The 24,097-nt window shown below is 40.0% G+C and overlaps 1 protein-coding gene across 1 annotated transcript; it reads left to right on the forward strand.

Moving 5' to 3' along the window:
• Positions 1–307: 307 nt before the first annotated feature.
• XG (Xg glycoprotein (Xg blood group)) lies at positions 308–24,073 on the forward strand. The gene is made up of 9 exons (XM_062628665.1): positions 308–1,001; positions 12,344–12,385; positions 12,728–12,784; positions 16,542–16,577; positions 19,152–19,217; positions 20,122–20,178; positions 20,765–20,803; positions 21,081–21,200; positions 22,127–24,073. The coding sequence occupies exons 1-9, from the start codon at positions 941–943 to the stop codon at positions 22,141–22,143; spliced, it is 495 nt and encodes a 164-aa protein (XP_062484649.1). The 5' UTR covers positions 308–940; the 3' UTR covers positions 22,144–24,073.
• Positions 24,074–24,097: the final 24 nt, after the last annotated feature.

Raw genomic sequence — 24,097 nt, forward strand, 5'->3', positions numbered from 1 at the left:
GGTATTTGCTAGAGAGAGGCTATGACAAAACTGAATTTAAATCATGCCAGTGATTTTAAACTATGTTCATGGATGGATGGATGATACTTGTTCATTTCCCAAAGCTTTGTGCTCTGACACTCAGCACTGAGATCTCTCTCCATGTAGGATATTTCTGTTTAAAAATATATCTAGATCAATGGAAAAATCATGACAAACAATGTTATCTACTGGAGACCAGCATCTGCCGAGGTGGTGAGCATGCCTCGGTAGTGCAGTATCACTTTTTAAAAGTTTATAAAATATAACTTTTTTGTCTTCCTCCTGCAGACAATTCCCAGGTCTCTGCAAAGCAGGTTCTTGGCCTCCATTTCCCCAGCATGGAGACTCGAGTGAGCAGTTAGGACTCTGACAAGATTGCCTTTATGATCAGCTGTTGCTCAGCCAACACCTGAGCAGGGAAGCAGCACTTTGAGGACAGAGTCTATCTGAGAGATTTTTCTTCCACCTACGCTTCAGAGAAGGCCAGTCTCCTCTCACATGCTGCTTGAGCTCCCGCAGCACCACACCCTGCTTTGAAGGCGAGGATGTCAAACAGGTTGGCTTTCCCTCCGGGAAGGAGGTGGATTCAGAGCACGACGGCTCCCTCCTCATTGGGTGCTGCCGCTGGTTCTCCAGCAATCCACGCTCCCTGCCTGGGTGATAAATAGATTTCTTAGAGGGCGGGGGGCACCTACGGTGCTGCTCACAGCTTGGCCATAGCGGGGTTGTTTGCTTTTGTTGCTTGTCTTGTACTAGAAGAGGTTTTAGGGACTTCTGTGGTGTTTGGGTGTGATGGTGAGAGAACTCTTTGGACAGAGCCGCTGATTCCAAGTGTCTCCCTCAAACCTTGGCACTGCAGTTGCAACATCTACCATCATTGCCTGGAAAAAAAGACAATCAAGGCACTGCATAGAAGACAATGGGGAAACTCAAAAGTATCCTTCTTCTGTGCCTTGGCTTTCTTCTAGTCTATGTAAGAGGTAAGTGACCTTCACCTTGGCTTATTTCTAGGGCATGATTATTAAAATGAAATAAACACAACAAAAACTTAAACCCTAACCCCTAAAAAAAAAGTTTGTTTATTTAGAAATGCTTGCTGACATTATTTTTGTTACTCGTTTCACGAGAAGCATTCAAGAGTGTTTAGATAAGTACTTCTGCAGTTTCTAAGGAGATACATACCTTCTGGATGATTGCTCATAACAGCTGTGCTAGTTGGAGTCTGTTTATTTGTTATAATTTCTTATTTCCTCTGTAGTGTTGCTGCCCTAAAATTACTGACAAGCTTGGAGCTGAGTATCAACTTTTAAAATGAAAGCTGTAAAATGAGAGGTTCCAAGGGAGTTTGAAGTTCCCAAACAGATCCTTAGTCAACTATTTACTTCATGTTTATACAGCTCTTCTTAGTTATTGAAATGTGTTAGTTATATTGTAAAAACAAATTCTGATTCAGTTTAAAGGATGCTCATACCTGCATACTGGTGCTCATCCTTTAGTAATTATAAATTAATAATTTATTTACCTTAGCCAACACATTCCTGAATATAGAAACTCCACACACAAGCATACTTTCTTTTTTTCATGCAGGGTTAATGAAGAATTGAATATACTTTGTATATATTTTTGATGAATGAATAGCAGTTGGGAAAATATAGTCCTTTCACACTGAGCCATTTTTCTATATTCAAATACAATTTTCTTTTAGCAAAACATTCTGTAAAGCTTTTTTGGCTATCAGACCAAATAGGATCATCCTTGTGTGCATGTGCTACGTAGTACTTGTAATCTTTTCTTTTTTGTACATTAGCATTACTTCAGAAACTTGCAGCGCAGTGTTTGACTGCAGCAAGAAGTCATTTACTAACCACTAGTTCCAACATAGCTGCTGCTGCTCCTCCTCCCACCACCCCCGATTTAAATGCAGTACCTGGGAGACCTTGCAGTGATGGGCAGAGAAAAAACTTGCCTTAAATTAGTGCCCAAGTTCCATTTTCACAAATAAGGAATTATTTAGAGGTCTTCAGCAAGTAACGTGGTGGAGAAACAGCAGAGCAGTAGGACTGTGCTGGGCTGCCCTGCAATATGTTGTGAACAGCGGTGACTCACATGGTCTCTCACCGCTGGTATGCAGACTTTCTTGTTCTGGAGGATTGTCTTGTGTTGAATATTTCTGTTCAAACAATCTGAGCATGGGCAACCCAATTGCCCTACACTCTAGCATTTTAATTACAAGGATAGTCAGCCTAACCGTTCTTGCCTTCTACATGTGATAATTTAGAGCCAGTTCAGGCACTGCTTTGGGGAAGGAATCATTGCTGAAAGACACTGTGGGCTTCGGGCAGTCTTGCAACTGCGGAAACTATTTAAGCCACTTTAAAAAGCAAAATGAATTATTATAAGTCTATGGCAACAGTCACTGAATTTTATCATCAAAGAGTATACCCCTCCATGTTTCAGGGGACATTTTCAGGAATCACTTCTCAGTCCCAATTAAGACATGATATGAGGAAGGGCTGGCCGTGCTGGTAAAAAGCTGGTCTAAGTCCTTATGATGGGAATGTCTGTGACATGATTCATCTTTGTATACGCAGTCCTAATTCTTATCTAACCTTTAACTGTTCTAACTTCTAGAATCTACTGTACCACCACAGCTAGGGCACACTGCATCATTTCTCTTACCATCTAGCATTTCTTTTATGTCCTGCTATCTTCAGTTAGTTGGCTAGATGGCCTTGACAGACACATCTCAACAGAAACGTGACATACCCAAAGACCACACTGCACAGGAAAAGTGTGACCTGATGCAGTTCAGAAACTTACATGCTCGCTGCAGTCTTCCACACTTTTACCTACATTCACTGGCTTTTATTTCCAAGCTTAGGCAGGTTACATGAGATCCCCCATGTAAGCTGAGCTCCTACAGCTAGTTTTCTGAGTGTCTTCTAGACTAATCCAAATGAAAGAAACCTCATAGAAACTTCTTCCACTGAAGTTCATGCTAACACCCCATGTTGGTTACTGCAGCTTGGCCCACATGCAGTGTGGTAAGACACAGTTTAGGTCCTAGCCCCCCAGTAACTGAGATAATGCAGCTGTCTGACACATACTGTAGGTCCTGTTTGGGCTGTACATCTGTGTGCATACCTGCAGTGGGACAGCTGTGCAAAGGGCTCTCTGCTTCCTACACAGCTGGAAAGCAACTGAGACTCTCCCTCAGACATGACTGCTCAGAAATGCCCTTCAGGTTCCCAATAGAGATAAAACCTATACACCCATGGTCTTCAAGATCAAACAATAGATCACATGTTTAGTCAGTAACAAAGACAGTGCAAAGGTTGATGATGTTTAAGACATATTAAGTTTACTTCATGAGGTATTACATGCTTCACAGGTAAAGGGAACAGCATTTATTGCTAACTAGTAAACCATGTACTACTGTCCAGCTGAGGCTTACAAAGATGTTGTAATAACTCAAAACTAATTGTATTCTTGGTTAATTAGCTGGGCACTTTATGGGAGAAAATTACAGACCTGTTTGGATGTGAGACATTATGTGACAGTTTTATGAATAAAGTAGCTTTCACTAGAGTTAAAAGACAGAATAAGATAGATGAAAAACACAGTCCTGTTTTTCTGATACTGCTCCATCAAGCTCCAGTCCTTGCTGTCACCCCATGTGAGGTCCTTTGTGTACGTGCTGAAGCACTCACGGTATCAGAAGGTATATGTCAGACAATGAGTTCTTCTGTTGCTGGGTGCCAAAACTATTTCACTCCCAATACCAGAGCTGCTATGATCTGTAGCAGCAGTAGAACTGTTGCAACACCAGGGCTTGGGAAGAGCTTATAACTGGTGCAGTTACTCAGCTTCTCGAGTTCACTTTTCATACACTGCTGCCACATTGCAAGACTGGTAACAGTGCTCAGACTGCCTGTTTTCAGTGTGCATATCTCCATTGTTTGCAGCAGTGATTGTCAATCCTTTTCCATTGGGTAGTAAGTAAACAAATAAATGCCACAATTCTTTCAATATTAAAAACTAATAAAAATATGCCTTTCTGTGGCATTTTGCCTCGTGGTTAGGAGGAGATACAGATTGTTTTGATTAGTCTTCCTTTGTTTCCACAAGGGGTTGACATGTGTGAATGTTGTGGGAAAATACTATCTAAAATCTCATCTGTAGTACAGTATCTCATAACGCCAAGTAGGCCATCCCAGTTGAAAGAAAGGGCATGCATGGGTTATGAAAATATAACACTCCCACTTCCACTGTCTGAGCTTTGCCTGAAATCAACACATTTTTTAATTTCTGAGGAATTTCTTTTAAAAGCTAAATCACACCAATATATTTTCAAAGGGCAACAATGCTCCAGATCAAATGAAAATGAAGCCCAGAGTAGGCATTGAGATTAGCAGACAAATTAAATCAAAGTCCTTCCTTATGTCCCAGGTCTTACATCTAGTGGTGGAGGAACCAGGGGTACACACTCCACACCAGGAACAGTTCGGAGTTAATGACAACACGATCTCCCAGATCACAATCTATACCACATCAAAACTGTAACTATCAACTCTAACTCTATCAGGTTACCACCAGCAAGGAGCAGAAATTGAGATACAAGATAGGTATTTTTGTTTGCAAAGATCATACAGAACATTTTGCTTCTTTAGCATAATGGTAACAAAAGAAGGCTGGCTCTTTGTTCAGAAATCCAACCCAGATCTGCAGAGCATTCTGCATGCCAAGACTCTTGATCTCTGTTTCCTCTGAAGTCTGTGCCACCAGATCCTCTTCTGAGTCTCCTGCTTTTGAAGTTCAGATACCAGCTGATGCTCAATCACCCTCTGCTCAGGGTCATTCAAAGAGGATTCTTTGTGCACACTGGTGGCATGCGCAAAGGCTTCTTCAGCTCTGTGAAGTGAGCCTGGTTGCTTCTCTCATGTAGTTCAAATGAGATGGGAGGTGGCTCCTAAGACTCCACAGGGACCTGTGGCTGAGCAGAACTGCTTGCTGATGTCCGGCAACTCCTTCCAGCATTATTGTTTTCTAGAAAACATATTCTTGATGGTATGAAAGATAGAAGATGGAGGCCTTGCTTCTTTTTTGTCTTGCATCTTCAACACACAAGCAAAGAATGTGAAATGCCCCAAACGTCCCGTTTGACTTGGCAGATTACTAACCCGTTTGGAAGAAATGTAAATAATTATGCTGATGGCCTATGCTGACCTCAGGGGGCACAGATTAGTTATACAACAGAATCTCTGAAACAAATTCAACCCAATGTTAAGTTGCAGAATAGCCCTACTGACATCTGTCTACCCATAACCAAAGGTATTTTGCATGTATTTTACCAGTGTAGTTGGGATGATGCAGGGAAGAGGAACAATTGTGAGCAACAGAAATAGCAAAGCCTGGCATCTCCCTGACCTTCTGCATTATCTTCAGCTCCCTCTGTTGTCGCTACCCCACCATCTGGGACAGCTTGGATTAGCCAGCTGGTACTTAGGCAGTGAGTGGTCATTGTGAGAGCAGCTGCTGCTTGTGCCACACTATATAGGGCTTTAGGAGAAACACTCATCTTGGTCTCTCGTTTGAACCTATCTCATGTACAGTTCTCATGGAACGTGACCATTGTTAAGCCTGACACTCTCAGACCAAGTAGCTGAAAAGGGCTAGACAGCTTCCTGAACCATGCAGGAACAGGTTGAAGCTCTGGGTGAGCAGCCCATGCCATGGCCTGATCTCTGCTTCCTTGTGACACAAAGCTGAAAACATGAGGTGCTCAGATGAATGGTGCTGCTTCATGGGAGAGCCCTACTTTTTTGCTCTGCCTGTAATTTTACAGCATACAACAGCTTCTTCCGCACTCACTCTGAAGCAAAACATAGAAAATTATGTATGCTCTATTTTATGTATGCAGGATATATCACATCATAAAGAATGACAGCTACCTTTGAACAGCTATTGTTTGTCCACAGCAAAGCAAACACCACAGAACTAGAAGATTTTCTTTCATGTTGGATGAAACTATGCTGCACAGACCTAAAGCAGTACTGCCACTCCTGCTTTATTAGTGCATCTTATTTGCTGGTGATTATTTAAATGTGTTCTTGTATGAATAAGTGAGGGAGACCTTTTCATTTCCCTTGAATTCAAACTGTAAACAGAAGTGGCCTAACAAAAACCATGAAGCCAATTATCAGGTCCATATGCTGTGGTCTACAGACTGGAACTTGGATGCTAATTACAGATTTTAAAGCAAACTCAGTTTCCACCCTAACATCAATGGTCTGTAATGGCAGACATTGTTTATGGGATGAAAGGGCCATGATGGAAAGGAAAACTACAGTAGCCTCATCAGGAAATATGGATCATGAGTGTATTGCATCAAAGAAATAGTACCTGTTCGAGATTTTGTCCAAAATGTCCACTCTAGGGTATAAGCCTTTATGTTCTCCCACAACTTTTCTTACATGAGTAATTTCCTTTAAACAAACAGAGTTCCTGAATAAAGTTGAACCAATAAATGGGTATGTTCTGAATCACATACCTGGGAGGAAACATTCCATTTTCTCATTACAGGGGAAGTATGTCTCATGACTGTATAATAATCAGAAATGATCTCTGCAAAGAATAACTTACCATTTCAGCTAAAAAAAGAACATAAAATGGGTCCCATGAGCAACTTTGGCAACATATTCTTCCTTTTCAGAAAATTTTTGGTCTCATCTGTGAGTCACTCACTTCTTCCTCAGTCTCTGCCAGCTTCATAATGATTTAAGCTCATTGTATTCACAAAGCGATTCATATTTAATCACACTGAAGGGATATTTTTGGTCTTGTTTTAAAATAATGTAAATTCAATTTATTTTTCCTTTCTATCTAGCTCACATTTCTGAGTTAGTTGCTTCTAATTTATTTGTAACACAGGTAGTCTTAATGCCCTCAAAGCCCATAATTTAATCATGTTAATGAAAAAGGGATTTATCTAACACACATGTGCATATATACATTTAAGATGTATGTCCACACATGTATATACACATAGAAACACATTTTCTCATGGATCTTAGTTTCATTCTTAATACCAGACTATGCATATTAAATGCATCAGAAGTTAATTTCATTTGTCTCATAACCTGACTCTTATTTAGCAATATTCATGATGCCCTATTTAAATGTGGGTCATTTTAATAGCCACAAACTGTGTTCATCTTTATCCAGTGCAGGACTGAGCCTGCTTACAGAGATTGTAAAATTGCAGTGTTGCCACAGTAGCCTTTCATCAAAAAACTTTTGACTACATTTGTAATGGTGAATAGGTGACATCCACCTGCAGAATCTAGCCTTCTTCCTCATAAATACTCCTCAAAGCTGTGGGACCTCAGGCCCTTGTCATCAGTCAGCTACACGGGTAAAGGGTGATGGATCCATTTAACATTTAGGTCACAAATGAAACCATAGACAAAGATGCTGCTGTAGGCATGTTAGTGACTGGATATGTGGGACACGTTTTCAGAAAACTAATGTTGTAAAAAGTTTGTGGACATTAAATGCACACGTGCCTGAGGACATGACTTTGTAGAGTGCTGCTTTGGTGGGGTGGACCAGCCTCACTTCCATGATGCTTCAGCAGGATGTGTCTCATATTCAAGGAAACTTATTAAAAGCTGGCTTAGGATCTCTGCAACAAAGAGCAACCATAATAGTCTCCACAGTAGAACAATTAGACTAACAAGGATTTTATGTCACTGGGCTTCCACACACGGTATTATACAGGCTTATAGAAAGTATGGGCATTAGTGAAAGCAAACATCCTACCTGGAAAAATCATGCCTGTAAAAAGAAATCTAGCAACTTTGACATTTAAACTACCATGTTTTGATGTTTGGCTTTATGGAGTCTATTTTCCCCTGACTGGCTGCTACAGAGGTCTACTGTTAGCTGTGTAGGCCAGATCTACTACACAGTTTTTTACTGGCGGTTGGGTGGGGATGAGGGAATTACATCCCAAATAAGGCTGGCAGCGCCAGCAGAAATCCTTCTGGTAGTTTAGTTCCTTGTGTTTGAGCAGCTAGTATAAGCATGATTAAAACAGGTCCTTTTTGCCATACAAACTGTGTATTCATCTGGAAGGCTTGCTTTCTTAGTTCAGTGCTTTCTTATTTGTAGATAAGGACTGCTCTGTGGTGTCAGGCAGGAGCATATAAACATTATTCAGATTCTCTGCTGTGAATCATGGTGGACCACCCAAGAAAAAACACCACTGCAATAGTTCCATTTCTTTGTAAAAACAGGGATACTCCCAGAAGAAAGGCTGGAAGTGTTGCCAAGAAATAGCATACCAGCCCAAAGCAGTAATAACAGATAACTGAGATAATGCCTCCTGCATAGCTAAACCTCTTAATAACTTTATCCAGGTTAAAAAAAAAAACAAAAAACAAAACAAATAAAAAGAAACCCCAAACCCAAAACAACAAAAAAACCCAACCAACCAAGACTACACACACACACACACACACACACAAACCAACAAAAACTGCACACAAAAAAAACCAAACAAATAAAACCCCCAAAGGAACAAAGCTGTTTTCTCCTCACTGAAATTCCTTTCATTCTCATTTTCATAAGTTTCCAGCTGTTTCTATTATGGAAGCTCATCCAAGGAAAAAAAGGGCCATTTTTGTTTGTGGAAAATTAATTTCTTTCAGTCTGTTTGTTCTGTGAAACAGCTTAACTGATCTATTTCCATTGTCATTCATCTTCATAGTTCCCTGAAGTATCCAGTCCCTATTGAGCTAAATATTCTCTGAGCCTCTAAATGTGTTTTTGTTTGTAGACCCACCATTTTGTGGATGAAATCTGGGCTGTTCAGCTATTTAACCATCTGTTATCCTCCCAAATTACATTCTTTAAATGTCTAGGTGCAATGGTAATGAGCATTTAAAATTCAGCTCCACAAAATCTTACTCCTTGAGGTTGTTTGACGTTATTACCAGAAGAAGCTGGGATGGAAGTCCAAGGAATCTTTTGGTTTATTGGAATATCATTTAGCATGGTGCACAGATGTCAACAGACAATTTGCCCATCTGTCAAGGTTTATATTTACACAGCCAAACAGATTTCAGTGTAGATTCCTGTCTTACTCCCAGTCAGTCATTCTGTGCTGGTGTCTGGGGGGTTTTATTACTTGGTTTATCATCAGATATAATTAAAAAACCTCAAACCAATATGAATAATTCCTGCAGATTTTCAGGCTTCTTTTTTTCTATTCTTAAAAATCCTGTAGTTGTCTTCTGTTTCTCCTTTGCAGGCTTAAAACATCACCTCTTGTCTTTTCTCATCTGTTTGATAACAGAGCAGACATGACACACAATAGGGGAGGGAAATGTTGGTATCATACAGAAGGGCAGATATTAGTAACTGTTTCAGTCTGCTGTTTTGCTTTGGTTCTCATATAATTGGGAGTATCTGCGTCATCTTGCTTGAATTCCATAATATCTTTTGATGAGGTCCCTCCTATTTATTTATTTTTTCTTTTCCCTAACTTCAAAGAAATATTTTACCTGGAATTTTTCCAGAGTCTTCCTTCAGAAGACAAACTTGTCACATTCTCTTTGCAGCTCTAGGACCTCTGTAGCTGCTTTCCATATCGTTACTTCCTGCATGTCAGGACCTGCCACAAAGGAGCTGCTCTGGCCAACAGCTCCTTAGTGTTACAGAATGATTTCTCATGACTCACTCGAATGCGCAACGGTTTGAGCCCTGCCGGCTGTGCCCTGCAGCAGCAGGGCTCAGGTCAGATAACCTCTGTCAGCGCTCGGGATGCTGTCGTGGTTTAAACCCAGTCAGGTAGCTTGTTCACTCCCAGTGAGTGGTGCCGAGCTGACAACAATTGAGGTCCGTGTCCGTCTCCCCCCCACACACACACCTGGGCTCTCCCCTTCCCCACTCCCGGAGGAACAGGGAGGAGGATCGAGAGAGTGCAACTCCTACGGGTTGAGACAAAAACAGTCCAGCAACAAATCACCACCGCTACTATCAGCTACAACAATGATAAGGGAAAATAACAAGGGAAGAGAATACGATACCGCCGGCCAAGAAAACGAGTTCCACCCGGAAGCCCCTGTCCTTGCGGGTAACTCCCAGTTACCCCTCACCCCGGGCATGACGTGCTGTGGTATGGAATACCTCCCCGGCTAGCCCGGGTCAGGCGCCCCGTCTCTGCTTCCTCACAGCCTCCCCTCCGCCCTGGCAGAGCATGAGCCTCACAGAGTCCTTGGTCAGGGTAAACATCACTTAGCAACAACCGAAAACATCGGCTTCACCAACACTGTTCTCAAACTGGAAGTCAAAACACAGCACTGCACCAGTTAACACAAAGGAAAAACATGACTGCTACTGCTGAACCCAGGACAGATGCCTATGAAGAATGAAGATTTATCCAGAGGACAAACCCAAAGGACAGTCAAACTTCTCATGTTGCTGGCACTGAAAAAAATGCTTCAGAGAAATATAATTTGACCAGATTAGTAGAGGCAATGCCATGATGTCATCCTGCGAGTAGGGGAATATAGATCAAACTAGCAACCCAGCTAAGGACCCAGTCCAAAGGTTACTGGACTTGGCAAGGTTGGCTGAGCAGCCAGGGCAGGGGAAGGAGAGATTGTTGGATGAGCTGGCACTCTAAGATCAGTTCAATTGTATAAGAGATGAAATGCTACACTGCTAACATTACAGGGAAAGCCTTACTCTGTTATCTGCTTTTCCCTTCCAAGCACAGGTTTGTCATAATGTTTTATAGGGACAGTTTTGCTTTTAAAGTCATTCACTATTCTGCATTCCAGCCTTGTTTTAGCCTTTCTGTAAGACATCAGCTATAATTAAGTTCACAGACTTACATGAAAATCCTCACAGGAATCAAGACATTCCTACTTTATGCTCCCACACTGATTGTTATTTGAAGCTGACACAGTGTTTTGCCACTGACGATTAATCTTCCCAGGAGCTGTCTGACACAGGTGAGAGCTATTAATCAGGAACAGTGATTAGTGCGAAGATGCCATGAAGACAGCACCTGTCAGGGCTGAGCTGAACTCAGAGCGTTGCTGGAGAACCTCTGACAGCCTCTCTCTGTTCCTCAGTTTCCCTTCTTGAGCAATGATGCCTTTCTTGGGGGCTGGAACCCAATGACCTTTAAGGTCCCTTGCAACCCAAACCATTCTATAACCCTTGCTGTGAAGTGTTCAAGCCTTACCAAGAAAAACACTTTATTGAAGAATTAGGTATTAAGCCACTTAGATGGGATAATAAACAGACCCTGATCAAGAGGCTTACTCGATAGAGCACAGTAAAACATTTCTGCTTAGGGAAGCCATGGCACACTGTGACTTTTTGTGGGTTTGTACAGGCTAATCTTGTATTTGGTGTGCAAACACGAGGATGATGAAATTTCAGCCTGGATGAAAATTAATGGGTATGTACTCTGCAAAGAGATGTTTCAGGAAGGCTGGTTAGTAAAGGGAAAGTGGCAGATTGTAGAGAGTTGAAAGTAAAATTCACATGAATAGCTGTGTTTGTTTATTTCAAAATCATATATTTTAGTTTATACATTTTGAATATTTTCCAGTTTCATTTGCCTGCTAACTTCAAATGTCAGGATGCTAGTTGCCCCCCTGTGACATTTAGTGACATCATTGTCACCTAACACAGGACAGGAAGGGCTCTTTTCTCCACTTTCAGTTTTTTTATGGTACAGTAGAAAATAAATTAGGTAAATACATCTTTATAGCTTTTACTTGCTGGCACGTGTTATAAGTGAAAGAGTTATAAGAAAGAATGGATCCATGTTACAAGTGATCACAAGGCAGACTTGCCAGTAAATCTGAGCTAGTAAAACAATAATGAAGACATTAAAAATTCTCACCTAATGATTCTAGTTTGCAAGTACCGTGCTGAATGCTACTTTCAGCAGTCTCCCAGCAATAGACCTTGTGACCCTGTGCCCTGTAACAGGCAACCTGTGTTCTTCAAAGGCATGTTTGCACAGCCACTGAATATGGATAAGAGAAGAGAACAGCACCTCATTGCACTACCTAAACAAGTAGTTTCTTTGCATTAGATCAGCCCATTTCTCATGGTCGTTCAGGACTACACGGTGCTGGGACAACAACTGACATCTTGCTCTGTGCCTGCTCCTGTTTGGATGGGTTTTTGTTTTGTTTCTTACTGGTGTTCTGGCTTTGTCCAGAGCCCTCAAACCTGAAGGTCATGGAACCTGCCCTCTGACTTAGTCTCTTTCCTCCTGTCACTTTCCTCCTAGGTCAACGTGATTTTGATTTAGCTGATGCTCTTGATCACCCAGGTAGGTAAAACTCCTATTCTTATTTTACCATGGCATTTAGACCCAATAATATAACTTAAGTCCTTTTCCTTGAAGACTGGAGTATGAAGTAGCTACTACTGAAGTTAAAGATACAAAGAACTGAGAAACGCTAGAGTTCAATGTTTCTTTCATAAAATTGAAAAATTCTTTAAAACAAACAAACAAGAAAGGCTTTGAAAACATATCCCTTAATTTTTGGCTTCTGCTGTGATACATAAAGGTTTAATGAATGAAGCTGTCTAGATTTGCAGATACCTTCTTTTGTGAAGTTGAAAAAGATTAGGCTGTTATTGTTTATTGGTATATCATTGTGTCCCACAGACGACATAATTACCAGGAAGCCTATAGTGATCAGAAGACCGACAAGGCCTGTGCTGAGTAAGTAATGAAGACAAAAATGGTCATAACTTATTTTAGATAGGTAGAAACTGTCTCCCATGAGATTCTTGATCATGTCTGCTAAAGTGCCATAGCTGAGATCATTTGTGAATACAAACTGTCTTCTATATGTAAAGTAAGAGGGTTATTTTGACAATTACCAATTACATCTCTTCCAGTAAGGAAGGACATGCTGCTTCCAGTAAGGCTTTAGAGTGTAACTGGCCAGTGATGGCATTTTATTTCCTGAAGATCTTCATGCTTTTCCAGCCTGTATTGAACTCCCTGGGCAACTGTTGCCAAACATGGGTAACTGTTCTTCCACTCTTTACTCCATTGTCTTTTAGCATAAATATTCATGCGCTTGATAATGGACTTGGAAAAGAATCAGAAGGCATCTGGGTATTCTTTCTTCTCCCCATGTATTTGCCTAATATTACCTAGTATTGATCACTACAAAGACCTGTGTCAGAAAGGAAAAAAAGGTTCTGAACAGTGGAGAGAACCAAAAGGTTTATAGCTGCAGTCCTGAGAATGATGATTTTCAGTTAACCTCATTATTGTTAAAAAAAAACAACAACAAACTCCAGACAAGAAGAAAACCACACATCCAGTTGTGACGGAATTTAATGATAACAGAGTTTTCATCCAAATTATACTGGAAGAATTTCTGGCTATCAAACAAAATGCCTGAATTGGGAGATGCAGGATAACTTTAGCCCACACAACAGTGTCAGTCTTTTTCTGGATAAAAGTTGCAGTAAGTCTTTAGGTACATGAAAGCAGTTACATTCTCACATGATTCTCTGGCTCACTCTTTGAATAAATGAGCAGCTTTTTGTGAATGTGGCAGCTGCTAAATCCTGTGAAGGTTGCATTTTTCCTTCCCACTTAGTTTTTCAAAGGAAATCTGTGTTTGGCCTAGGTTAGAAGTGTCAGTTGTAAAATACTGCTAAGCCACTGAGCTTACTGTCCTGACTTCCTTCAAAGTCAGTGGAGAGAAATCAGCATGTCTAGGGATGGTCATATCACTCTAAATGTGGATTTGTTCTTATCCTACTATAGACATTTCAAGTAGGTTACTTGAATTGTGCCCTAAAACACTGTCCTCAGTTGTGTTTGCAGGTAAGCTGGAGATGCCAGTATCTACAGTGAAGCTGCCTCAGTCAGGTGAAAACAATTTGATTTTTAGGGACTTTAAAATCTGTTAGAGGTATGACTATGAGATGATTACCTACCTGAGTCAACTTCACTGATTCTTGGGAATGAAGAACTTCATGTTTTCCAGCCCATGTCAGGATCTCTTTCAGCACTGAAGAGGATTACAGGGAGTGTAAAAACAATTAAAACTATTAAAAAAAAAAGTGCTAAAAATCAATTATTGGATTTGAGAGTGCAGAAATATAATACAAAAGTATATCTTAGTATCTGCCTAATGCTGCTTCTTAACCTGAGGGTTTCCTCTATGTCTCATTCAGCCAGTATCATTGAGAAATGAGGCTGGCTGAGATGATGATTTTGGCTCAGCTGAAGCAATTTACTGTAGAGGCTGTGTCCTCCAGGCATCACTTCCCACACACCTCTGCCTGAGATGAAGCTCTCCTGTAGGCACTTGCCATCTAGTGTAACAACATTCAATACAAAATTTAGTAGAAGGTGATGTTTATTTACAAAATCTAAAAAAGCTACCCACTCACATTCTTGCTGCCATTGATTTAATTCAGCCATATGCTCAAACCCACATACTCATGAGTGCCAAGATGTGTGTGGTGGTCTGTTGAGCTGCTGATGTGTGTGGTGGTCTGTTGAGTGTCGTGTGTAGCATGCTAGCTACTGAATACTTATGCCGTCTCTGTGGTTATTCTAGATCAGAAATCACAGACTGGTTTATGTACAGATCTTTTACACCTCTTAAGAGTCACCAACTAGAGGTCATTTGCTTCATAATCTTGTTTATTTCAGCACTCTGAACCCTAGGCCAGGTTGCTGCCTGGTGGTTTTGCTTATTTGGGGTACACAGACTATATCTATATTGTGGGTGGGTGAAAAGGAGAGGTAGTGGAATAGGTGGTATGCTGCTACCTTTGGCTTTAGAGTGCCCTTCTGCTTTTCCTCTGATGACAAGTCATCTGTGCTGTCATCAGAGCACAGGCCTGGTGGTTTTGACAGACACGACACATTCCTCAATTTTACAGCTGGGAAGGGTGACCTTTATTGTCTGTTCCTTTAACCCTTTGCTCAACTGTTTTTCTGGTCCCTACAGACATGTGCATTTCCATTTGTATTTCATAGCAGCCTGACAATTTCTGAAACAAATCTCTGCATGAACCTTCCAGAGCAGAACCCTACACTTTATCTAACTTCTTCATCTTGACAATAAATTGAACCCAGTTTGCAGTTTATTGCTTCTTATTGTTAGCATTTGACAGGTATTTTTGAAATGCAACTTTCTGCTGGCCACATATAGACAGAAGCAATACCTGACAAGAACAAACCCAGTCATGTAGTATGAATTTGATCATTTTCCTGCCAGATTTCCTGGTGACATCAAAACATTTAGAAGTTGTTGCATAACTGAGACTAGATACTGTTCAAAATCAGCTTCCCACTCCCTCTGGATATAAAGAACACAAAAAGGCAGAGTTCTGCTTGGTGTTGTATTTGGATGGATTTTACTGGGTTTTGGGAGTTCCGGCACAATTATAATGGAAAAAAAAAAACAGTTGAGTGTCTATCTAATTTTCTGTGGCAAGAAGCATCGGTATAAAAATTTACGTAGATTTTGCCATCTCTTTTCTTCTGATTCATTCTACCACTCCACATTTATAATGAGAAGGAAAGGGATTCTTGGAGTTATGACATTCATCTAACATATTTCTGCCTATCACTCAGTGACCTTTCAGAGCTCACCGTCATTCCATACACACCTTACCATGTCACCCACATAGTCGTACCCACACCAGCATGTTGAAATGGAGTTCCTCTTGTTTATGCATCTCCAGCTCATAAACAAACTGTTCACTGAATGGAAGTTCCATCCCAGGTACAGTGGAACACACGTACAGTGCTGGGGGAATAGTCATAGCCTGTTTGTTCACTGAGTAACATGCACATGCCAACATCGAAGTATATGTGAAAACCTTTATAGCTCAGCCAAAGAAAAGCAGTCTCCCAGCCAAACTATCACATAAGATTGCTTGAAGCAAAACTTTTTATGTCACCATGACCCTTACAAAAATTAGTTGATTCAATCTCGCTCCCCAAGTAGGTTTATTATTTCCCAGTGTTTGTTCTGAAATGAATAGTCAGTTTTTGCAGTTCTACAAATCGGACTTAAGCCAAACATGCATACACAAATTTTAACAACAGACATCATTGTTAATACTTAAGTATATTTAAAAAAGATATATTTTAATATTTTAACATGGCTAATTTCATTTATGCATTTGCAGACATATTAAAGAGTTATTGATCTTACTTCCATTATGATATTTATTCTGAGCTTATTTAAAGCAGGCAAAAATCTTTTGTATTTTGAGTAGAAAATATTGTTTCATTTTTCAGTTACTGTGTGGACAAATATTAAATTCTATAAGAGTTTTCAAGAAAAGTGTAATGCCTTATTTGCATTTGTGGGTCTGACCTGAAAAAGTTGCTTTTCATTCAGTTGTACATTTTCTACTAAAACTAACATTTCACTTCCTTCAAGAATGGTGTGTAACGCACTTCTCTACATCTTCCTCCTTTTCATTTTTAGACAACGATCTGCACTTAGGAGATGCTCTTGGTGGGGGTGAGTATTATCTTCTTTTCTCAATATAATGAAGGCTTTTTTCTATAGTCTTTTTCAGAAGTCTGCCTGATTTGTGAAAAGAAATTTAGTGATTGGAGGCAGAACTGTGGTAGTGTGAGTCATTACAACTCCTGTACGTGCAGCCCCTTTTGGCAGAGGCCATCACGCAGAGTGGGGCCAGCAGGATGGGCTGTGTTTGGTTGCTAGCAATGGGACCTTGAAGGCTGGCTACCTGTGTGTGCTGAAGTCAGCTCTGGTTTACTTTACCATGCCAGGCTGCCACAGTCATGGCTGGGGAGCGGATGTGCTGCCCATTCAGCTGTGCAGCACCATTCAGGGTGGTGGCCTCTGACAGCGGGTAGAAGAAATCAGGTGATGGCAGTCATTCCTTCGGCTGCCAAAAATGAGTCTAAGGTCAGCAATCAGAGGTAACAGTGGATAGAGGGAGGCATGAGCTTGTTGTAGCTCTGCTGATCAGAAATCAGAAATGCAGGAAGGAATGTATTAGAGATGAGTGTTTATGGCACAATATAGCTAAAGCTTGAAGCACTCAAGCTGTTGTAACATGCTGCCACTTCCAAGTGTTTCTATAACATCCAGACCTGACGTAGGAAGAATTCATGGTGCTGTGCTGAGCTGTGTAGGTATGGGAAATCCTTGACTTGGGGAATTTTTGCATGATATTTTGCTTAGCATGTTTAGAGATATACCAGGGATCTGAAGTACTCTGGTACATTGAAGTTTCTGGTACACTGAAATTATCTAAAATGCAAGCAGCATTGAATCAAAGTGTAAAATTCCACTTGAATCAAGGCTACCCAAAAGAATTACTTCTCAGCACAGATCCTCTGAATTATGATTCCAGTTGCAGTGGTTTGGTTTACTCATGTTTCAGTCTTAGAGAATCATACTATTTACACTATTCTTTCCCATTTCCATGGTTTTCACATTTCCAGGTTCTCCTGGGGCTTTTCATACCTGTGTTTGAATGACATATTAGCCTGCACTTCATAAAGCTGAATCTAATTTTCTTTCTAATTCTTATGTTTATATTGTCATTTCTTCCTGCCTGTACTAATTGTTCCATTCCTGCAAGTTTTTAATGAGTGCTGTTATAAGAGGGTGGGTGTTGATTCAATTGTTAATGAATATCTTAAGTATCTTCACTAAAACCCACCTTTTAATTCAGAGAATGGCAATTGATATTTTCCTTTATTTCTATTTATTTGCTCCAGTTTCAGTTCAGCTTCTTAATTGATATTCATACAGAGTATAATATGATTAATGACATCTACCTCACTATCAATAGTTCTGATATAAAATATCAGATATAAAATATATCTTCTTATAATTAGAGAAGACTGAATAAGTGCTGCAGCACCATAAAAATAATGAATAATGGGATCAGTAGTTTTCTACTTTTGTGCACTGGTGAGTCTTAGTTTGTTACACAGAGACCTGGAAGAGAACAAGTCCCTTCTTCTTTTGAATACAGTTAATTGGGCGTAGTCTGATTCAGCAAAGTTTTAAGACTTTACCTAAAATCTATTGACTGCAGCAGGATGAACTCACACGAAGTTAAGCATGTATCTAAATAATTTACTGAATCAGAATCTAAATAGTACTCCCAAACAGAAGCATTGCATTTAGCAGCTGGGCAAGAAGAAAACATGATAAAAGGGCATGTGGCATGTATTGAAGGAGAAAGAAAGATTCAAGGAGAGGAAGGGAAACTGGTATTTATTTCTGTGACCTAGTTTTAATTTATTCAGAGCTAAATTCACTGTCTGGCTCTGAGAACAGTTTAATATGTGACTGAACTGGCTGAGGAAAGGACAGCAAAAAGGTCCCAGTATGGATACACAGAGTAACAGCCCTGGATGTTAACTTTGTCAGGTTTAGACCTGAGCCAGCTCTTGCTACACCATCACTTTTAGTCCAGTTTGGAAACTGCTATTAGTTATCAGATCTCTCTCTCTATCCGATGCATCTCTTTATAATACCTTTTGTAAAAATTAAGGCCAAATACCAGCACAAAGTCCTAAACAACAAAGCTCAAGTCTGAGTTCATTTTGCACTGTTCAAGAGTAGAAAATTCATCGTGCACTAGACAAATTCAGAATCCGTTAGATGAAACTAATCTGCAAATCTTATTGATACCTGCTGATACAGAGATAACCTGTTGTCTCCTGCCCAGCTTGGAACACCAGCTTCTCTGTCAGCTCTGCTAACTGCACCCCTGACACCTACAATAACACACTGTGCTTCCCAGATGTCAGCATTAAACAATGCTTGCACTTACCAGAAATACAGGAAATACTCTCCTTCAATAGTTTTATGAATTCTTGTGTCATTTTAATTTTGCAAATGTTCTGTTTTCACTTTCTAACCAGTTTTAGTAGCCAGCTATTTGTTGATATGTTGCTTGAGACTTCTTAACTGGTTTCAAGATCCTTTTGTTAACTCACAGGAGGACAAATTAAAAATAGGCATAAAATCTCAGGTTATCATGCTCTTTATTTACAGCTTTCTGTTTTGCCTCTCCAACCATCTAACAATATTAATTATCAGTAGGTGACATCTCAAGAAAACCTTTATACCCACCTCTTCCACCACGACCAGGGAGCCATGGTATTTCTGGTAAGAATATTTTCTTCTAAGAAATCCTAGCACAATGAGCTATTCTGAGTAAATATTTTGAATAGTTTACTTTCTTATTTCTTTGTTAATAATTTTTATCACCACTTCCCTCCATCTGCCTTTTGTTGTCACTGTTCCTGACACAGTGTTTGGAAAGTTTTCCCGAGTTTTAGTGTTGGTACCATAAAGCTTTAGTGGTCTGCCCAAAATGTGGGACACTGACTCCTAAGTGGCATGAGGCTAACACTCATCTTGCTTGCCTTTTTGGTTTGGATATGTCTACACTGAGCCACGCTAAGGTTCAAATTTGACATCTAGCCACAGGGCATTGGTAAGCCTACGTTCAAATCTATACTGAGATATGCATCTGAGATGGCCGTGGGACTGGGGAGGTGGATGTAAGCTGTATTGCTTTCGAGTGTGGTCCCAGACACACACTTAATTGAAGTGGAAGTGGGAGACCTATCCCAGCTACCACCATGTATCCCATAATTACTTCTGGTATGATTGTAGTTGTGAACCATGATCAGGCCCTTCTGGAGTCCTTATGCAGGTCTTCCTGGAAAGGTTCCACTGGCTTCCTGCTCCAGAAACTGCTGAGATCTGAGATGTCCATATTGTACAAGGATTTGTGCCTCTGACAGCCCAAGCCCACACATCCCACAGGTGCCAATACAGATGCAGAAAGGCAGAGCAGCAACAGTTTTAGTACTCCAGCGTTCAGGTGAATTTGAATAGGTGACCATTCAGTGGAAGACCCTTGATCCACCCATCATGTCAAAGCTGAAATTTCAAAAGTCCCTCAGCCGTCCCCAGAACACTGCAAAAGGACCAGACAAGGGAGCAGAAGGGGTTACCAGAGTTCAGACATTTTGCAATAGAGATCCTAATCTTTATCTTGCAGGAGGTTTTGATGACTCAGATCTCCTTGATGGGAAGCCTTTACCACCACACATAACAGGTAGTATTTGCTAATTCTTCTTGCAGCTTCTCCCTAATACTTGTAACTCAGAACTGGCCACTTTCGCTTTAGCAATAGTCTGTCACTGAAGGTGTAGGACAAGACACTGCTGTTTTTATTTAGACTGATTGTCCTTCTCCACAAGCCATGACTTTGAGTCTGAACTCTAGCTTATATTCCTAAACATTTTGTAGCTTTCTGGCATATGCCAGAACCCTGCAGGATTTATCCCTTTGAATTCAGCTAGGACAGTCCACAAGCAAGGGTCTTCTTCTGAGAACTGCAAGCAGATGAACGGTGCCTATGATCTTATGCTAAATCAGCCTGTGAAATCAGCTTGATGTAGGCTGTTAAGTATTATCCTGTTTTAGAGGATAATAGTCTCCAAAAATTGTCAGGGGGATGGATGGTTATTCCTTCAGCCAGTGCAGCTGCAGTTAGGACTGGAAAGGGAGCTCCTCTCTCAAAGTCCTGATGAGCTGCCCCCTTTCACCTCCTGTATGAAATCACACTTCACTGAGTAAAGACTTTGTTGTCAAAACAAGATAAAGCACATTTCTTGATGAAATTTCACCCTCTATTCCAGGAGAAGAGGAGCACAATTTCAATCATGGAGGAAACACGGGTATAGTAAATAATGTATTCTTTATTTTTTTTTATATCATCATAAAATGTTAGTCTTATAAAAGTAATACATACACTACATTAGGCTTTAAGACACTTTTTTCACACCATCTGTAATGTAACATGATTTCTAATATTCTACTTAATTCTATTTAATGAATTTCTAATGTTTCACGAAACAATTCTCACAGTTTGGCAAAAGCATACCTTAGTAGAGAATACACGTAAGTGAAACCATTTTGATGTCTCTGAAAAAGAACTCCTTACTTTTTCTACAGATTCAGGATTAATAGCTGGAGTTACATCTCCTATAATTTCTGCTTTTGTAATACTGGTTGTTGGATCCATAGCAGCCTACTCTGCTTACAAGAACAAGAAACTTTGTTTCAAACCACAGGGTAAGACCAAATCAGTTTCCAGCTTCCCATGATGATTTAGTGGTGGGGTAGATGTGAATTTTACAGACAATTTCAGTGGGAGCAGAAAAAGCTCAGGGCTGAGGGCATTTGAAAATCTCATTCTAAAAACCCTCTGTGGTAAGAGAGAGTGGTAATTTTAATGTTCTTCATCAAGGACAAGTATAGGAAGCCATAATGTGGTCAGAAATTGGATGTAAGTCTCTTTATGAAGAAAATTACATGATGTGAAGTATCTGCCACCACAGAGGTAACTGACTATTGTGGCTCTGTTTGCGCCTCACCTGGGGCACCCCATGTACCTTCTGGCTGGGGCCCCCATTTCAGCTTTGGCCTGGTGGGCATCCTGCCCTTGCCATAGAGGTCAATTCAAACCATTAATTCACCTTATTTGTTCTATAATGGGACTAACAATTATGATATGAGTGAGACACAGGAGGTGTGTGCAGCTCCACAGGCATTACTGAGAGATATGGAATCCCCATGTGATTCAGAAAGACTCAGCCTGGAGATGCCATGGTGGGCTCTGTGCAGCCACTGCTTCCTAGGCGCTGGGGTAAAGCTTGGGAAGGGGAGATCCAGCCAGAGCATGGCCTGAGATGCCCTGGGATAGATTGGTCAGTACTGTGAAGGCTATCATCACAAACAGATTTTTGTGCCATCAGGGTCCCAACAGTTTCTTATTTTCCTTTGTCTGAATGGCCGTGGTTTAAGTAAAGCGTCATGTCAGTAATCCCATGTAACTCTGGAAATGTGAAGTGAGAAAAAATGGGGAGGGCTGTCTATACATATCTGGAGATATGAGGTTCCTGCCTGTTGTCTTACCAGAACTGAGGCAAATAGAGCCCAAAAACCTGGCAAAGAGCATCCATCATGGACACATTGAATGTTCAATCTTCATCTTTCAGGTGGGGCTACAGTCTAAATCACTGGAAGAAGAATTGCCCTCTGATCACAGTCTCCTTTGATGGGTGACATCTGGCCCACAGATCTGACAGTGTTTTTCTACTTTCTCACACGACAAAAGGAAATCTTCCTCTAATGAACGTTTTGTTGAGACCCTGCAGTCCTGCTCCCTTTCATCTGACGTCCCTCTTGCACCCTGAGCTTTATGTCATCAAAGACATGATTAAAACATCCAGGGATTCTATTGAGCTCTCCAACCTGTATTGATTCAGAAGTTATTTCAAGCAACAAAGAAATCAAATTTAATATAAGCTAAAGATGGAAATATTTTGGTTTGGGAGCATTTGAGTCACTGAACAGGGGTTTTTTTTTCCTGATATTTAAAATTACCCAAAATACTTAATACTTCAGATAGAATAGGAATAAGGAAATTGACATTTCCATTAATACATGTTGGGTTTCATTAGTATATTTAGTATATAGATGCCCACTCTGCCCCCTATCTGGAAGTGTTCAAGGACAGGTTGGATGGGGCTTTGAGCAACCTGGTTTACTGGAAGGTGTCCCTGCCCATGGCAGGGGGTTGTAACTAGACGAACTTTAAGGTCCCTTCCAACCCAAACCATTTTATCATTCATCTGATTCTATGATATTTCTGTATTTTCTATAATGTTTAAGTAAAACTGGAAGTTGTATAAAGGATTAAAAAATTGAGTGCCTTTCCTTTATGTTTATGTCTGAATTCTAGCAAAGTGAAAAGGGTTACAGGTGGAAAATTAATTCTTAATTTTAAAATATTGCATGAAAAGAACATGTAAATTGATAAACCACTGTTAAAAAAATAAAAAATGAGAGGAACACTTGTTGATTTTATTTATTTATTAATTTATTTATTACTGAAATGATGTTTAGATTCTCTCAGGAGCTGGAATCTGATGTAAATTTTGTTTCTCTTCTTGAAAACTTAGGCCTTGCTCTAAGAGCCTTCAAAAGCATTAATCTGCCATGGTTTGTTTGTTTGTTTTTTTTAAGAAAGAACCATATTATTCATAATATATGTAAAGGAGAAATAGGTACAAAGTTTTCTGAATCGTTTAGAATGAGTCTGTGACACTTTGTTCCATAAAATCTATGTCACACCAATTTTTAAACTTCATACATATATGCAAGTATGGTTGAGATAGTTTTGCCACAAGGCTGTTTCATCTTTTTCCCTTGTTCTTGATCAGCCTCGCCATGTTAACAAATGTCCTTGTGTAGACAAATCTATCAACAAAAATTAACACTTTTCCAGTCTCTGTGCCTTAATTTCAGTAACTGATTCAAAATACTAGCAAATGAATGACATACAGATGAAAGTTGGACAAACTAGTAGTTCACCAATGTAATTCTGCAATACAGGCATTTTAGAAAACTCTTCAAAGCACGGAGGGACTCCATGTGTTTATATCTCCATTTTATATGTGTAGGATGCTTTTTCTGACAGAAATTCCATTTAGATGGAGGTAAGCATGATTTTGTGTTTATTAAATTATTGAAAGACATCATCTGAAAAATTACTCTTCTCATAAAGTCAAATACCATCTTATTTAAAGTATATATGAAATGGATACATAGCAGTTACTGAGGATATTACCATAATCTTAATTTGATCCTGAAGGTAAGAAATTCTAATATACATCAGTTTAAATACGGAAGCATTTTGACAACACAAAAACCAAATGAGGAACTTTGTGGCTATCACTTTCAACTTGTGAATGAGAACATCTTTTTAATGGGGTTTTCATGGACACTTGATATTTCTTTACTAATTTTGAATGTTGAAAGTTAAAACAGATTGACGTCTATTTTGCTGGGTGGACATAAAGTTTTGATTAATGAAAAGTTAGTGTTGCCACGTCAGTTGTTTAACAATGAAAGTATTTTCTTCTTTCTCTTGAGAATTCTCAATAAACACATACTGTGTTTTATCT

This window comes from Pezoporus occidentalis, unplaced genomic scaffold (assembly GCF_034315485.1).
Source record: "Pezoporus occidentalis ecotype Australia unplaced genomic scaffold, CSIRO_AGI_Poc_V1 ctg32, whole genome shotgun sequence".
In the NCBI taxonomy this organism is placed as follows: Eukaryota; Metazoa; Chordata; class Aves; order Psittaciformes; family Psittacidae; genus Pezoporus; species Pezoporus occidentalis.

What these genes read in the sequence shown, in the direction of transcription:
- XG (XM_062628665.1), top strand. Translation starts at nt 941, where the DNA reads ATGGGGAAACTCAAAAGTATCCTTCTTCTGTGCCTTGGCTTTCTTCTA. An exon ending in TGATGCTCTTGATCACCCAG is followed by an intron (nt 12,386 to 12,727) that starts GTAGGTAAAACT and finishes TGTGTCCCACAG; the next exon opens with ACGACATAATTACCAGGAAG. An exon ending in AGGAGATGCTCTTGGTGGGG is followed by an intron (nt 16,578 to 19,151) that starts GTGAGTATTATC and finishes AATTATCAGTAG; the next exon opens with GTGACATCTCAAGAAAACCT.